The sequence below is a fragment of the Myxocyprinus asiaticus genome, chromosome 1 (genome assembly GCF_019703515.2).
Source record: "Myxocyprinus asiaticus isolate MX2 ecotype Aquarium Trade chromosome 1, UBuf_Myxa_2, whole genome shotgun sequence".
Taxonomy (NCBI): domain Eukaryota; kingdom Metazoa; phylum Chordata; class Actinopteri; order Cypriniformes; family Catostomidae; genus Myxocyprinus; species Myxocyprinus asiaticus.
The window spans coordinates 52,416,723-52,435,227 of NC_059344.1; the positions used below are offsets into that span (position 1 = coordinate 52,416,723).

General features: G+C 39.9%; 1 protein-coding gene across 1 annotated transcript in view; it reads right to left on the bottom strand.

The window, feature by feature from the left end:
- Nucleotides 1-4,888: 4,888 nt before the first annotated feature.
- The window catches only part of acox3 (acyl-CoA oxidase 3, pristanoyl), a 34,028-nt gene continuing 20,411 nt past the window's right edge, over nt 4,889-18,505 (bottom strand). The window contains 4 exon segments of the mRNA XM_051696500.1: nt 4,889-5,460; nt 9,640-9,726; nt 10,099-10,166; nt 10,276-10,450. Of these exon segments, the coding sequence (XP_051552460.1) occupies nt 5,341-5,460; nt 9,640-9,726; nt 10,099-10,166; nt 10,276-10,450 (450 nt within the window). The 3' untranslated portion in view covers nt 4,889-5,340.

Here is an 18,505-nt window from a genome sequence, read left to right on the forward strand (position 1 = left end):
CTAAACAACCTTTTGCCACTACAAAGAAACTTTTGTGCAATGAGAAGGTTCCATGGATGTTCCAAGGTTCCTCAAGGAAACATACATGCCAATTAAGAATCTTTATTTTCAAGAGTGTAATGTTTATATGCGACATGTGGACCCACTCGAGAATATTCTTTTTTTTTTTTTTCTTCCTCAATGCATGGTGACATCTCTCTGAATTCTTTTCCCATGACTGTCAAACATGCTGATCTAATTTGACCTTTAAATTTGATTTAAAACCACAAAGATGCACAAACGTATATATAACACATAAGTTATGAACTAATATGCCTTTTGACAGATGAAGCATAGCATTAAGGCCAAAAACCACAAGATCTAAACCACATGTGACCATGGAGGAAATCAGAATGGAGTCTTTCAAGAGTTAGATAAATATTAACATGGCATTGGGGCGACAGATGACTGGCTCTGTTTGGGTTCAGCATATTAGCATGCTGTTGTGGATGAAGTGTTATGCCAACACACCCAAGTGGTTCTATTTGGAACGGATGTTCTCGTCTACAAGTTGGGTAAATAAAGACATGGCATGAAAAAAATAAATAAACAAAGATGTTGTTACAAAGGGTGTATATAAAATTCACCAATGCAACTTATTACTAATTACAGATGCCAGTGTACTGTATAGTCATTGGTTTCCACCTAAAATCACAAAACAGTGAAACAGATGGGTTTGAGACCAAAACAGGTTTAATTAACATCTGTTTTATTTATAAAGGATCATTTTCTTTCAACATTTACAAGTCCTATGGCAGCAGTACCATGGTACAGTTATTATATTAGATGGCAATGGATCTTTGATATATATTAGCTACTGAATTATTACCATATTTAAATACCAATATATTTAGATGGTACTACAAAATACTTCAAAGAATATCTTGGTAATGTCATGGTACAGTATATGTCTAAACAGTGTTGCCTGATTACAGTAGATTTGTGTGGATAAATTCAAACAGGTTTGGCTAATGCACATCTCAGATGTTTTCATTCAGCTACTGTGAAGTCTGCCACAATGTCGACCCAGCCAACACAAATGCCCTACATGCTTTAGTCTCTAAACCTGACCATCAATAAAAACAGCTTCCCAAAGAAGCTAAAGGCTGTTAGGTTTGTGTGTGTGAAAGTGTGTTAATTCAGTAAGGCGTGCTTATGCTGCTCCAGACTTAAAACTGAAGTGTACACTGTTGTCAAAGGCCATCTTTCGAGACCTCATGTGAATGCGTGGAATGCAGTCTCTTGTTTTTGGAAGAGAGACAAAGAGATAAAGCTACAAAGAATAAGACAGACAACAAAGAGAAAAAGTGCAGGCAATTACATGAAATGGAGACAAAGAGATGATAAATATTTCCACACAAAAAATCAGTACCAATTTTGCAAAAGCACCTTTGAATTCCTGCATTTGTTTAACCTTGTTCTTTATCTATATTATTAAGAAAAACCATTAGATTTTCTCTGGCAATTGAGGATTAAATACCATGGCCACACTTGAATCCCAAGGATGAGGGATGTTGGGTTCTGACATCCTCAGTCACCATGCACTTTCATTGTACGGCAAAAGGTTGCAATGAAAGTCAATGGTGACTGAGGCTATCAGTTCCGGGTTCAATACAAATTAAGCTAAATCGACAGCATTTGTAGCATAATGTTGATTACCACAAAAATTAATTCGACTCATTCGTCCTTTTCTTAAAAAAGCACAAATCGAGGTTTCTACGCTGACTACCACCCCTGGAGTTGTGAGTTCGAATGCAGGGCGTGCTGAGGGACTCCAGCCAGGTCTCCTAATCAACCAAATTGGCCAGGTTGCTAGGGAGGGTAGAGTCACATGGGGTAACCTCCTCGTGGTCGCAATTAGGGGTTCTAACTCTCAATGGGGCACGTGGTAAGTTGTGCGTGGATCGTGGAGAATAGCATGAGCCTCCCGTGCTGCGAGTCTCCGCGGTGTCATGCACAGCAAGCCACGTGATAAGATGCGCGGAATGACTGTCTCAGAAGCGGAAGCAACTGAGACTTGTCCTCCGCCACGCGCCACCACGAGGACCTACTAAGTAGTGGGAATTGGGCATTCCAAATTGGGAGAAAAGGGGATAAAACTTTTTTCTTTTTTTTTTATTGAGGTTACAGTGAGATACTTACAATGGAAGTGAATGGAGACAATGAAATTGAATGAGGCCAATTTTTGGAGTGTTTCAACCACTGATATATAATATAGAACTGGATTGCTCATGACATCATATGAGTGAAGCCACTGCGCCACCATATTGCTATGCCCAAACTTTCCAATGTCCCTATTGACATCTTATTTCAGCGAGTTACCATAAGTCATTCAATCACCGATTTTATATCTGAAATCTGCATGTACATCCCTACAACGCAAACGTCCAACACATGTAATTATTTATTTATTTTAAGTCTGGAATTTCTCCTGTTTCTTGAAAGCCCGAGCGAGTTAAGTCTATATCAAACAGTATCCACCTCTAACAAACTTCATCAGCAAACAAATCAGCTGAATGTAAACAAGTTCAGTGAAACCGAGGTAAGATCCAAACAGACATTTTCAGACTTATTTATTGTGAACATCGAAGTGTTTGTTCAGAGTTACTTGTTTTATGTTTAAATCAAAAAGTGCCTTGTTATCAATTGAATAACAACACATGCTCTCTCTCTCCCAGTATCGCACGTGCAGCAGTCACAGAAATTGAGGGAGACACGCAAAGCAAAGTTGGTTCAAATGAAACTGATACGCTAGATTTAAATTGCAAACAAACTCATATTTATGACATGTATCTATGTATGACTACAGAGAGCACTTCAATATGAAAACAAGCAAATCCCGGGCATTTAAGGTGATTTAGAGATCCCAGTCTGCCTTTTTTAAAGACACTTTCGGGGGTAAGGACATATTATCACCCTAAACAAGCAGATATTACAGCTTTTCCTACTTACTTTACAACTTGCGGACAGTGCTGCCGCTTCCTTTGGTGGTTGTTGTGCTGCACTGATAAACTGAACACCGGGGCAGGTGAATCCTCTGACATCGTGATCCACGTATATCTTCACTCTCGTAATGAATATTATCCATAACAAGCAAATTAAACATTAAACATGATTGTCACCAGAGGGCAAAATGCAACTGTATCCGCAGGTTGGAGATGGTGAAATGGGGCGTTTTCACTTGTCAGTAATTGATGCTCTATAAGAGTTTGGGCATACCAAGATGACCGCTCAAACACTTCCGGTGGCTTCAACTCCTGCTGGCAGTTTACCGGTGTGTCAGCAATCCAGTTCTATATCTACAGTATATCAGTAGTTTAAACACATTTTATAAAAGCACTTACATTACTTCTTCTGTTAAAACTTTTGTATTATTTGAGCTGTAAAGTTGTTTAAATTGTCATTTTTACAGTTGTTTTAGGGTATGTTGACATTACACCATCATAGTAACGAAGTTGTAAAATTGGCAACTTTACACAGAAAAGATTTGAAAGTGATTTATGTCTTGTGGTTATACTTTTGAAAAAGACTATTTGAAAGTTAAAAAATTGGCCCCATTCACTTCCATTGTAATTTTTGTGGTAATCAACATTATGCCACAAATGCTTTCAGTTGAGCTTAACTTGTATTGAGCCTGGAACATTCCTTTAATATTCTGCCTAACATCTACTTTTGTGTTCCATAAAAGACAGAAAGTCATATGGGTTTGGAACAACATGAGGGTGAGTAAATGATGACAGAGTTTTCATTTTGTATGACAATAACTGTTACAACTTAATATGTGCGACAATGCAACCGCAGTGATGCATTTGAAAATCTGCTCTTTCTGAAAAAAAGATTTGCTCCATAAATCTGCCCACTTGCAGTATTCTGTAGATAAGATGTTAAACAATCCCACCTGCACCTGCACAAACCATGTGCTCCAACTTCACTGAAAAGCATAACATGAGAATAAGACCTGTGTTTGATCTGCTGATGCATTGCACTGTAATCTTGAAATGGGGGAATCCTCTCTGGATTAGTCTTCTGAGTACATAGTAACTGTTTATGTAGTTTGATCTTGGTTTAGTCTGAGATTTAGAATGTCATACATTGTCATCTGTTTGTTCCACGCTTTAAGGTGCTGTAAGTGATTTTAGCCATTCTGGAACTTCCATTAGACTGAGCTGTTGAATTAGACACACCCCCTCCGTCCTCCAAAGATTGTACCGTTGAGACGGTCACTGAGCAGCTATTGTCAAACACAACAGTAGCAATATAGTGCCATTAACTGGCAAATGTTATGAATCTGAACATGGCATGAAACCTGAATGATCCACTTCAACTACTATGAGAATGTGCAAAATGACTGACAGGCAGACAGCACATCAATGTCTTCTGATTGGATGATCAAAGAATGTGACCGCAGAGAGACCGGTGAGGTAATTTAGGACAATTATTTCAGTGATATCTTTCAGAGAGTATGTATATTTTCTCCATATCATTCCATAAAAATATATATATACATACAGTATATATATATATTTTCGCTTGCAGCACCTTTAAGCATCATACAGATGCTCTTACATATCTTCATTTCATGAATAAATAACACTTTAGTTGTGAAAAGTTTTCAAAATTATTTATTTTGATAAATGTAATATTTATACAGTGACATGTATGATACATCCATACAAGGATTTAAAATCACTGACATCCACAAATGTCATTCAGCAAAATCATAATCATACATATTCATTCCTCAGTAGACCTATATCAATGCTCTTATCAAAATGATGTAATAATATAAAATGATATACAATTACATTAGTATCTGAACATTGCTATTATGTTGAGAAATTAATGAGGTGCAATATCACTAAGGTGCTGAGACGTTTTTGTTACTACTCTTTGGTTGTTAGTGCAATAAAATAAATGAACACTCCCACTTTTATAGAATCTACAGATACAGGGCCCTATTTTAAGAGTGCTAGCGCTAAATGCAATGCTAAACACAACGCTATGCCATAAGTCGTAAGTGCAAAGCCAATAGTCAAGCCATGAAGTTTTGGTATTTTCCTGCAAGCGTGCGCTAAATCTATGCGCAAGTGGGTTTGGCGAAATTCCCCGCTCGACGCGCAAATGGGTTGGATTAAGTTCAATTTAATTCTGAGGTTCTTCTCAGGGTTTTCCACCATCTGCGTCCTATTTTATAGTCCATTCCTTAAAGCACCAGCGATATAAACAAAGACAGTCCATTCATGGACAAATGGACTAACGGACCAGTTATTTTGTTTCCTAACCGTTCTCCAGCGCTAGGAGTTACAATTTAGCTCGAAGAGACCCAACTACATATTTGTCACAACAATACTCAGCCCACCAAGATGGCCGTTCCAGAACATTCTTGCCCTGCATGACTGTGGACCACAGGTTTTTGTAGAGCTAAAACACATGAGAAGCAGACAAAATAACTTAAGTCATTAGTTACACCAAAAGACAAAAATATGGTCAATCCATGTGACTCACTATCAAAGAACATCTCTCCAATTCAAATACAAAACAATAGCAGTCAGACAACAAACATAAAGAGACCTTTCATAAACAAGACATCTCTTTTATCAGAACCTCAAGTGAGTCAGAAAATGGACTCCAGAGTGCCAGAGTAAAGAGCATTTTTCCAGTAAATTTCCACTCACCTAGAAATTAAGCATCTCACCCTGCAGGTGAAAAAGTAAAAAGGTCTTTGTGTCAGTGGAGTGTGTATAGGTGTGGGTGACTGTTCTGTCTAGCCTTTTTAATTGACAACAACAAAAAAAGGCCTGGCTGTTTTTTTAACTCAAAAAATTATGGTCTGCCAGACAAGAAATCAACAGTGTTTTGTGAATATGCTTAAATGGTTTGAGGAATGACTCAGTAACCATAATGTCTAGTCAGAATCATGTTTCTAACGAGGATAAAAATATTACACACCCTTAAGGTTATTGTCTAGTAAAGTGGATTGCTAATAAGAAAGGTTTTGCTTTAATTAACTGTGGTCTGCAGTAATGTTTTGCTTTGCGACAATAGTGGAAATTAATGCACTACTCAAAGGCCTAATAATTGTTGATTTTATGAGATGATGTTGAGTTTGCCCCATTATGTGACACACAGCTGTAATACTTTCCTGTAAACATTGCATCATCACTGCCTGCCAGTATCATAGGCTAACTTTTAAAACCCCAATTCCGAAAAAGTTGGGACTGTATGGAAAATATTAATAAAAACAAAGAGTGATTTGTAAATTCTATTCACCCTTTGCTATATTGAAAGCACTACAACACATTATTTGATGTTTTACCATATGAATTTAATTTTATATATACAGGTGCATCTCAATAAATTAGAATGTCGTGGAAAAGTTCATTTATTCCGGTAATTCAACTCAAATTGTGAAACTCGTGTATTAAATAAATTCAATGCACACAGACTGAAGTAGTTTAAGTCTTTGGTTCTTTTAATTGTGATGATTTTGGCTCACATTTAACAAAAACCCACCAATTCACTATCTCAAAAAATTAGAATATGGTGACATGCCAATCAGCTAATCAACTCAAAACACCTGCAAAGGTTTCCTGAGCCTTCAAAATGGTCTCTCAGTTTGGTTCACTAGGCTACACAATCATGGGGAAGACTGCTGATCTGACAGTTGTCCAGAAGACAATCATTGACACCCTTCACAAGGAGGGTAAGCCACAAACATTCATTGCCAAAGAAGCTGGCTGTATCCAAGCATGTTAACAGAAAGTTGAGTGGAAGGAAAAAGTGTGGAAGAAAAATATGCACAACCAACCGAGAGAACCGCAGCCTTATGAGGATTGTCAAGCAAAATCGATTCAAGAATTTGGGTGAACTTCACAAGGAATGGACTGAGGCTGGGGTCCAGGCATCAAGAGCCACCACACACAGACGTGTCAAGGAATTTGGCTACAGTTGTCGTATTCCTCTTGTTAAGCCACTCCTGAACCACAGACAATGCCAGAGGCGTCTTACCTAGGCTAAGGAGAAGAAGAACTGGACTGTTGCCCAGTGGTCCAAAGTCCTCTTTTCAGATGAGAGCAAGTTTTGTATTTCATTTGGAAACCAAGGTCCTAGAGTCTGGAGGAAGGGTGGAGAAGCTCATAGCCCAAGTTGCTTGAAGTCCAGTGTTAAGTTTCCACAGTCTGTGATGATTTGGGGTGCAATGTCATCTGCTGGTGTTGGTCCATTGTGTTTTTTGAAAACCAAAGTCACTGCACCCGTTTACCAAGAAATTTTGGAGCACTTCATGCTTCCTTCTGCTGACCAGCTTTTTAAAGATGCTGATTTCATTTTCCAGCAGGAATTGGCACCTGCCCACACTGCCAAAAGCACCAAAAGTTGGTTAAATGACCATGGTGTTGGTGTGCTTGACTGGCCAGCAAACTCACCAGACCTGAACCCCATAGAGAATCTATGGGGTATTGTCAAGAGGAAAATGAGAAAAAAAGAGACCAAAAAATGCAGATGAGCTGAAGGCCACTGTCAAAGAAACCTGGGCTTCCATACCACCTCAGCAGTGCCACAAACTGATCACCTCCATGCCACGCCGAATTGAGGCAGTAATTAAAGCAAAAGGAGCCCCTACCAAGTATTGAGTACATATACAGTAAATGAACATACTTTCTAGAAGGCCAACAATTCACTAAAAATGTTTTTTTTATTGGTCTTATGATGTATTCTAATTTTCTGAGATAGTGAATTGGTGGGTTTTTGTTAAATGTGAGCCAAAATCATCACAATTAAAAGAACCAAAGACTTAAACTACTTCAGTCTGTGTGCACTGAATTTATTTAATACACGAGTTTCACAATTTGAGTTGAATTACTGAAATAAATTAACTTTTCCACGACATTCTAATTTATTGAGATGCACCTGTATATATATATATATATATATATATATATATATATATATATATATATACATATAAATATATATACACTCATTTCAAATTAGACGAATGCAACATGCTCCAAAAAAGTTGGGACAGCCGACTGTTCACCATGGTGTAACATCACCATTTCCTCTAATGACATGTATTAAGCATTTGGGCACTGAAGACACAAGTTATTTTAGTTTAGAAAGTGCAATTTTCCCCCATTCATCCATTATACAGGTCTTCAGCTGCTCAGCTGTACAGGATCTATGTTGCCGTATGGTGTGCTTCCTAATGTGACACATTCTTAATTGGAGACAGGTCAGGACTGCAGGCAGGGCAATCTAGCACCTGAGATCTCTGCTTACACATCTATGCACTTGTAATCTGGTCAATATGTTGTTTGGTGTTGTCCTGCTGAAAAATGTAGGGACGTCCCTGGAAAAGATGGTGTCTTGATGGCAGCATATGCTGCTCCAAAATTTGAACATATTTTTCTTAATGGTGCCTTCATAAATGTGAAAGTTACCCATGCTATGACACCCCATTCCACGACAGAAACTGGCTTTTGGACCTGACGCTGATAACAGCTTGGTTGGCCCTTTTCCTCTTGGGCCTCTTTCCTCTTTTTTCCAAAAACTATTTGAAATGTGGACTCATCAGACCAGAACACACAGTTCCACTGTTCTACTTTCCATCTCAGATGAGACCGAACCCAGAGAAGTTGGCGGCGCTTTTGGACAGTGTTATGTTTGGCTTCTGCTTTGTATAGTAAAGCCTGAACTTGCATCTGTGGATGCAGTGGCGAATGGTATTGACTAACAAAGATTTACCGAACTATTCCCGAGCCCATGTCATGATATCCAGTACAGACAAAATACCGTTTTTAAGACAGTGGCGTCTAAGGGAGATCACACGTATTTAGAAATGGTTTTCTAGCAGGACAACTTTAAACCACATACTGCAGGTGCTAGATTGGCCTGCCTGCAGTCTTGGCCTGTCTGCAACTGAGAATGTGTGGCACATTACAAAGTGTAATTAGAAGAAATGGTGGTGTTTCACAGTGGTAAACCCTCAAAATCTTTTTTGGAGCGTGTTGCAATCATCTGATTTAGAATGAGTATATATTTTCAAAATAACAATTCAATTCACAAGGTAAAACATCAAATTATGTGTTGTAGTGATTTCAATATAGCACAGGTGAATAGAATTTACAAATCACTCCTTTTTGTTTTTATTAGCATTTTCCATACAGTCCCAACTTTTTCGGAATTGGGGTTAAAATAAACTGGCAGGAAAATACTCTCATTATTTTTCAAATCTGTATGATTTAAAAGGTCCATCAAGTAAATTTTTTTGCTTCTAAAAATTTTACACCTTAAGAAAAGAGTGGTACTGTGACACACCACAAGACTAAGCTGATTAAAAGTAACTGCAAAAATGGCTCAGGAAAGTAAAGTTAGTTCTGAGAAAAAGTGTTTTTAGTAAAAAATTTTTACTATGCCACTTGTCTTGATATTTGTCATCTAATGCAGTGAAATTCACAAAGTGGCTTAACTTACGGTAAGTGTCAAAATACATTAGAGGAACAATGTAAATTACTTTTGCAGACATATTCAGGAGTCACAACGGAAAGCTGGTGAGTCCCTTTTGTGTGCACATGTGCACTTATGTATGTGTTCTCTTACCTCACCATCAGCTTTGCCAGTGGGAGAGTTCAGGATGAAGTCAGGAGGAGCCACCACATCAACCAGTGCCACAGCATCATCCTTCAGCTACACAGGGAGAGTGACATGACACTTGCTATTACAAAGTGTTTCTGATATTTGCATCATAATGCATTTGTTTCTTTGGGGCTGTTTACACACAATGCATTCTTGCATTCTACTGCGCTATATTTATTTACATTTGTAAGGTCTTTGACTCTTGCTCTGTTTTTTCAGCATCTAGCCTCATCAGCGCCATATTGTTACAACACCATGTCTAGTTTCAAGAAGCTCAACTTTTAAAAAAATGTCTCTCTCGAGACCCCTGCATTCTATTCTATTCCAGCGTACTGTGTCTAGTCATTTTTGAACACAGGAATGCATCCTGTGTGAAAGCCCCCTTAGAGTGTCTGTTAGGACTATAGATATCACAATGCTAACCTGGCCAAAGAGACTGAGTATGGCAGTCTGTATTATGTCAACCGGCTCCCAACCAGAAAAATGACCTCCTAAACACAAGCAAACCATAATATATTTCAACTCATGTGTCTTATATATCCAAAACCAGCAGAGGTGTATAGAAAACCAAGGAAACCAGTGTAGCGAACAGTGAATTACCTTGATACAGGATGGCAATGTGGTTGGTGAGTGCCCACAGGCCATAAAGAGTACAGAGATGCTTCAAGACTGATCCGAGAGCAGCTGGAGTCTGTTCATCCTGACACAGGTCATGGAAGAAATGCAGCACTGTGTACTCAATATAGGCAATAGCCAGTGATCGGCAGTAATAGACCTAAAAAAGAGAGAAACAGGATAACACACAGACAGAGCTTTTTAGTTTTTGAAATAATTTATACAAGAAACCAGGACACAAACTTAAACAAGGCATGCCTAGAAAGAAAGTGCACACATTTACAGCGTCTCCCAAAGTCATGGGGAAATTGTAGACAGTTTAACCCACATTTTCACAAGCCAGGATATGACAGTAAAATAACAGACATGACACACAGATGGAACAATTATTGGGATAGTTATATAGAAAAACTTGGAAAAAAAACAAAAAAAACAACAACTTCGCAACCTTAGCAATTTACTTATGTTTGTGTCTGGTTGCTAGCTGGTGACGCTTTGTGTTTAGTGGTCGCTGGTTTAATATTGTGTGTCTTGTGTTTAACCCAACTAATATGACATATTTCCAAATGAAACGGAATATTCAACGATAAAAAAAAAAACATTTGGAAGGGCTTTATTTTATCCAGCAGGAATTGACTGGATTGTGAAAAGTTGACATTCCATGCCAAAAAAGGGGCTAGACATTAATGCAAGTTTGAAGTCGATTGTGGAGTACCATATTTTCAAATGCTAATGTTTCTTTTCAAATCTATCGATATTTGCCATTATTGTCGTACCATTTATTACATTTAGATTAACCAGAATGAAATTAATGTGTTAACTATCGAGCGCAACAGTGCTCGGCCACTTTTTCAGCGGCCTGGATTCCGGAAGTATTTTTCCCTTCCATTTTTCCCATAAGGATTTCCTAAAAGAATTCTAAGCCATGAACCAAACCAACCAACTCAGAGGTGAATCATAACAATACAAACTTTTATTTGAAGCAAAAAAGTATTTGAAAATCTGACCACAAAAAAAAAAAAAAAAAAAGGACAAGACTATATATTTAGTCTTTAATGAGGGAATGAACTACAGTATAATCCCATGAAGCATTGCGAATGACATAATCAAATGAAAAACTTTTGATTTAAAGCTGCTATTTATAAGTGAAGAAACATTCCATTTTAAGACTTTTACAAAATATTAAGATTTTTACAAATGTAAAAGTAGTTTGAGGGTGAAGGTTGTGTTTTTCACAGTGCATCAAAAGAGTCGCTGCTGAGCTCATTTGGCGGGCTTTGTTGGCCAGGATTCTCTGATTGGTGGATCTTTATCTGCTTGATCACAGGTAGAATAGTTCTTAATCAGGAATTCTGCTACTAAACACAATTTTTTAGTTAAGTTAAAACAACTTGGACTGATGGCTCCAACAGAAGCTGATACCATCCATTAACAGCCTCGTAGCTCACAATAGGTCTGTCTTAAAAGGTTTATGGTTATCGTTAGCTGTTGTTAAAAAATCTATTTGCCTATGGAGAAAATGAATGGGACTTTTCCTTCTGGAACCAGACAGTTGCGCTCTATTGGCAAGATTTTGAAAAGGCTGCATTACCAACAGCAGTTGCCCAAAACTATCTATAACTCGGATGCACAAGTAAATGTCTAAACCTTCTGGACATTACTGCCTGCTGTATGGCGAGTGGATAGTGCCACTTTAAAGGCTTCCTGGGAGAAGGAGAAGGAGCAGTCTACCCTTCCGTCGTTGTCAGACCGTGTCGAATTTTGAATGGGATTGATTGGGACTGCTGACGTAAGACTGGAGGCGACTTCACGGCGAGTGCACGTAAGGAACATCTACCGGCGGCGACATGACGGTGGCGTATATCAGAAATGTATAAAAAAAAATTATACGTGTACTAAGTACGTTGTCTCCAGGTACATCACCTTAAAACACATCTGACACACACACGCCGTCTCAGGTACGTTGCCTTAAAACACTTCTGACACACACACGTCATCTCAGGTATGCCGTCTTAAAACACGTCTGACACACACACGTCGTCTCAGGTACATCGCCTTAAAACACGTCTGACGCACACACGTCGTCTCAGGTACGTCGCCTTAAAACACGTCTGACGCACACACGTCGTCTCGGGTACGTCGCCTTAAAACACGTCTGACGCACACACGTCGTCTCAGGTACGTCGCCTTAAAACACTTCTGACGCACACACGTCGTCTCAGGTACGTCGCCTTAAAACACGTCTGACGCACACACGTCGTCTCAGGTACGTCGCCTTAAAACACGTCTGACGCACACACGTCGTCTCAGGTACGTCGCCTTAAAACACGTCTGACACACACACGTCGTCTCAGGTATGTCGTCATAAAACACGTCTGACACACACACACGTCGTCTCAGGTACGTCGCCTTAAAACACGTCTGACACACACACGTCGTCTCAGGTACGTCGCCTTAAAACACGTCTGACACACACACGTCGTCTCAGGTACGTCGCCTTAAAACACGTCTGACACACACACGTCGTCTCAGGTACGTCGCCTTAAAACACGTCTGACACACACACACGTCGTCTCAGGTAAGTCGCCTTAAAACATGTCTGACACACACACGTCGTCTCAGGTACGTCGCCTTAAAACACGTCTGACACACACACGTCGTCTCAGGTACGTCGCCTTAAAACACGTCTGACACACACACGTCGTCTCAGGTACGTCACCTTAAAACACGTCTGACACACACATCCTCTCCAGGTAAAAAAAAAAAGTTGTCTCCAGGCAGCTACATCAGTGTGCATTTAGCAAGTTTGCATTAGTAGATTTATTTGTTATAGGCTATTGCTTTTTAGTTATTTCCCAACAAGTGGCAATAGTGCATACTAATAATGGCGTTGAGCCTTTTTATTTAATATCAAATGTTAACTCCAACTTTGGCATCTCTAACTACACATATCGCAATAAATACATTGGACTCTTGAATAAGATGGCATCTTGCTTACTAAACTTGTAGGTTAGATCATTCATAATTTTACTAGTCTGCATTTGCACACAGGAGGCGTGAAGTCTGCCTTTCATCGTGGAATTTAAGAACAGATGACCAGCACTCTTTACTGAGCAAGAGGGAAGACTTTGTGATGTAATGTCAGCTGTGATAGTTGTTGTATGTAAATCCAAATTCTGAATTGAAATCCTTTGGATGTATTTCAGGTTTGTTCATCTGTAACAATTTTGTATTTCATCTGTGTGTAAGTGCTGGTAAAGAAATACTGTGGTATATGATAATATTGTAACAAATTTATCAGCAACCAATCTGATTTGTCATTTTAAAATTTTATTAGGTATCTGTGGAATTCAGTACAATTACAACAATCCCTTTGGTGTCCAAATATATGGGTCAGCTTGATCATTTCTCAACCCAGTTCTTCAGAATTTCCAAAAACAAAGGAGGAACAGGGGCACAGAATAGTGTTCTGTTTGTTTCTCACCAAACCCAATCATATGACTTCAGATTATACAGAAGGAGTCACATGGAATTATTTGATGATGCTTTTGAAGCTTCAGAAGATGCAGGCACCACTGACTATCATTGTATGGACAGAAACCAGCAGGACAAACTGGCCAAAATTAACCTTTTGAGTTCAGAAAGAAAATAATCATAAGGGGTTTGAACAACATGAGGTTGAGTAAATAATGACTGAACTTTTCATTTTTGGGCGAACTATCCCTTTAACCCTTGGTTTATATGCTCTGGAATGTTAATATACACATGATTCATACCGTTTTAATTTCAAGGCTTGTTCTAACTTTAGAACAACTTTAGTAAATTTACCGCATTTCTCAGAAGCATCAGTGTTGTCATTTATGCAGTAGGCACAACTGTGACATCCAAGATTATTTTGTAGCTTTCCTGTAGCAAAGCTTCTGTTTTAGGACCATTTGTTTGTTTTCTTGTACTGGTTCCTGGTATTTTGGGGCCCTCACAGATGCTGTTGTAGAATTAATTTCAGCCAATGAATAGATTGACAAACTTGACTTTTGTGGAAATAACACTGTGGGATATTCTGTGTGATGCTATTTAAAGAAAGTGTTAGAGGTACAGGACTAAGTCTGAAAATCAAAGTGCTAACTTGTGTGTTCATTCTGCTGAACACTGCTCATTTGACACATTTTCCAGAATGCCACCATCGAAAAGAAAACGTGAATGCATTTAGAGAACACTTGCTGCTTACCTGAATGAAGATCCCTCAAAACTCGTGAAGGAGTACATGGTAAGTTATTTAAATAAAAATTGCATGTTTCCCTAAAACAAACTCCCCCTTTCCCCACTGGTCTGTTGTTAACTTTCTTTTTGTATTTTACCTTTTTTTTTTTTTTTTTTTTGGATGTTTCCCATGATGAAGCCCTAACCTCTATGCGCAAGACCACCCTTGGAATCTATGTGGTCTCTTTGTGGACTTATGAAGTGTGTTCTCATTGACTTCTGGCTTTCTCTAAGTGCAACTTGAAATAATTGAAGAAAAGAAATCAGCAGTTCCTTTCTTTTGCAATCTGCCTCCTTTAAATTGGAAAAAAGCAGCTAACAATGCATCAGTTGTTCAAAAAAAAGACCAATATTTAAAGGACATGGTAACGTGGTCATACTTGAAACAAATATACTGTAACACAGCCAACAAGTATTTCAAGTTGCACTATATGAGTATTTTAAAATCCTTTCACTTAAAGGCAAGATGCTTTTATTTTTACTTTTTTTTTTTTTGTAATAAGGAGAATTACTTTTGGATTTTGAAGTCTGAAGGTAGTCTTTTATAGAGTAAAGATTAAAGATTTTGTAAAACTATTTTCCCTAAATGCATGCTAAACCTACTCATACATGTTCACTGAATGCATTATTCATTGAATAAACCCTCAAAGGATCCAGAATGTGGAAGTACTGCAGCAGCAGTTAACATACCACTTTTTACAGTTAAAATAGCAAAAAGAATCACTCATAATTTTCATTCTTAACTTTATTATTGAAGCTGAGCAAGAGAAGCTGTTTAAGAACAGTGCCTTAAAGTGATGACATTTAAAAACAACAAAATACTGAGTCAACAAGTTAGCCATTGTGTTTATCCTAAGGAAGCCAAAAATGATATCTTTGTGAGACATGGAAAAGTCTTGTATAATAAGTCTCAAAATATATGTTCCACAGAAGAAAGAAAGTCATACAGGTTTGGAACGACTTGAAGAGTAAATGATGACAGAATCTTCTTGTTTGGGTGAACTATCCCTTTAAGTAAAAGTACAAAAGTATTAGCGTCATATACTTAAAACATCAAGAGTAAAAATTCAGAATGGCACATTCCAGAATATTATATATTACTGGATTATAATTATTGAATTTATGTGTTCATTTTTAAAGTTGTTGCTAGTAATGGTGGGCTCATTTTAATTACTGTATATTACTTCAGCTCTGCTGAAGATGTATAATTCGCAATGTCACCTGTGACTATGTATTTACCAGATCAAATCAATCAAATCACTTTTATTGTCACACAACCATATACACAAGTGCAATAGTGTGTGAAATTCTTGGGTGCAGTTCCTAGCAACATAGCAGTCATGACAGTGATGGGACATACACCAATTTACAATAAACATCAGATTTACAACACAATTTAAAATCTAATATACACATAATTACACACAACACAATATACAAATAATAACATACAATGTACAGTATACAATACACACAATATAGATACACATTATTCACATTATTCATTATTCAACTTGATAGTAAGTTGCCAGTGTGTTGTTAAGAGAGAATATAATATAATAATAATATAATTTATGACAGTCCGGTGTGAGATATAAGAGTAAGAGTAATAAAGTGCAGTGCTGATGTATTTTGATCGTGGGAGATCAAGAGTTCAAAAGTCTGATTGCTTGGGGGATGAAGCTATCATGTAGTCGGCTGGTGTGGGTCTTGATGCTGCGATACCGCCTGCCTGATGGTAGCAGTGAGAATAGCCCATGGCCCGGGTGGCTGGAGTCTCTGATGATCCTCCGAGCTTTTTTCACACACCGCCTGGTATATATGTCCTGGAGGGAGGGAAGCTCATCTCCGATGATGTGTCTGCCAGTTCGTACCACCCTTTGCAGTGCTGTGCGGTTGTGGGCGGTGCTATTGCCGTACCAGGCGGAGATGCAGCCAGTCAGGATGCTCTCTACAGTGCAGGTGTAGAACCGTGTGAGGATGTGGCGGTTCATTCCAAACTTCCTCAGCCGTCTCAGGAAGAAGAGGTGCTGATGAGCCTTCTTCACAACGGCTTCAGTGTGGATGGACCATGTGAGTTCCTCAGTGATGTGGACACCCAGGAACTTGAAGCTGCTGACTCTCTCCACTGGTGCTCCATTGATGGTGATGGGACTGTGTTCTCTATCTCTTCTCCTGAAGTCCACCACAAGCTCCTTTGTCTTACTGACGTTGAGGGAGAGGTTGTGCTCCTGACACCAGTGTGTCAGAGTGTGCACCTCCTCTCTGTAGGCTGTTTCACCATTGTCAGTGATCAGACCTACCACCGTCGTATCATCAGCAAACTTAATGATGGCATTGGAGCTGTGTGTTGCAAGAGTGGGAATACAGGAGTGGGCTGAGAACTCAGCCCTGCGGGGCTCCATTGTTGAGGGTCAGTGATAAGGAGATGTTGCTGCCCATTCTAACCACCTGGCGTCTGCTTGACAGGAAGTCCAGTATCCAGCGAGCTGTTTAAGCCCAGAGCCCGGAGTTTCTCATCAAGCTTGGAGGGCACTATGGTGTTACTAGATGTGACAATAGCACATCAGTTTGCCTTCAGGAATTTCTAGCAGAAAGACTTTAACACGTGGTTGAAATTGTGAAAGGGTCTAGTATCTAAAACTAACCAAATTGCGACTGAAAACTAAAAATAAAATGTCAATAAGTTCTGGCTACAAATAAGACAGGAACTCCAGCCTCCTGAATGAAATAAAAGTCCATGACCCAGCAGTCAATAAATTTACACTTTCTGAGTTTTGTCACTCTATTTACAACCTCATCTAAACCCTTTGGTAGAAAGCTCTGACACTAGCTTTGCATTAGGTTGATGTACCTATCAACGACTTTATATAGCGGCGACGTACTTATCCACGACGCTGGAGTCACACGTCTATTGAGGCGACGTATCCTCTCACGTAAAAGTACACGACTGTCTCCTTCGGTAGGTAATCGTGGCACTATCCACTCACCATACCCCACCTCCCCCCGGACACCGGATCTTCTCGATTGCTTCTCGTTCTTGCTCTCCCACCAAGCCATTCCTCCTTTCCAGTCAAGACATACCTTACAAACAGGGTTCTATACACTCATCCCCATGAGCAGACCTACCCTATGTCCAAGGCCTCTTCTCTCTTAGAAAAAACACAAGCTATCTGTAGAGCCGAGGAGGGCGGGGCCGGGCTGGAATGACGCATGCCCGGTCCCCAATCAGCCTGATGGGGCGTGCGAGGGATAAAGGCGGCTGGGGACGACAGTTCGAGAGAGAGAGAATTGCAGGCAGCTGTACTGTGTGTTTATGGTTGTGTGTTTTTTGGTTAAGTTGTTTATTAAACTATTATTTATATTCTTAAGCCGGTTCTCGCCTCCTCCTTTCCACTGAACCCCCTTACACTGGTGCCGAAACCCGGGAAGGAGGAGGGATTCCCGTCACAGAGTCCTCGACACTGCCGTCCACCCAGGGGAGCGCCGCTGCCATCCGATGGGGGACGGAGTAGCCCGACCACCCGGATGCGGGGAATGGCCGCCGTCCGCGAGGCGAGTGGGGACAGGACTCCCCGACCGCCTGGAGCGAGGGAGCCACTGCCAGGGGCGGAGGAGTGTCCCCACGGGACGCCAGGAACGCGGAGGGGCGTTCTGTCCGCTGGGGGTCGGAGGTCTGACTCCAGTCCGCCCGGGGAGAAGCGGCTGCTGTCCGCCTGAGAGGGTGGAGGAGTGATCGAGGACCACACGACGGCGCATCAGAGAACCGGTGAGTTTCTTTTTCTCTCTCTCCTCTCTCTCTCTCTCGCTCCGTCTTGGCCTTTCGCCTATTTTGTTTTGTTGTTGTTTCTCCCCTCCTGTCTCCACCCAGGTCGAGGAAGGCGGGGATGACCCGCCGGCAGTCGGGGCGCAAGGCACGCCCCCCGGAGAGGAAGGGGGGATGTACGTCATGCCG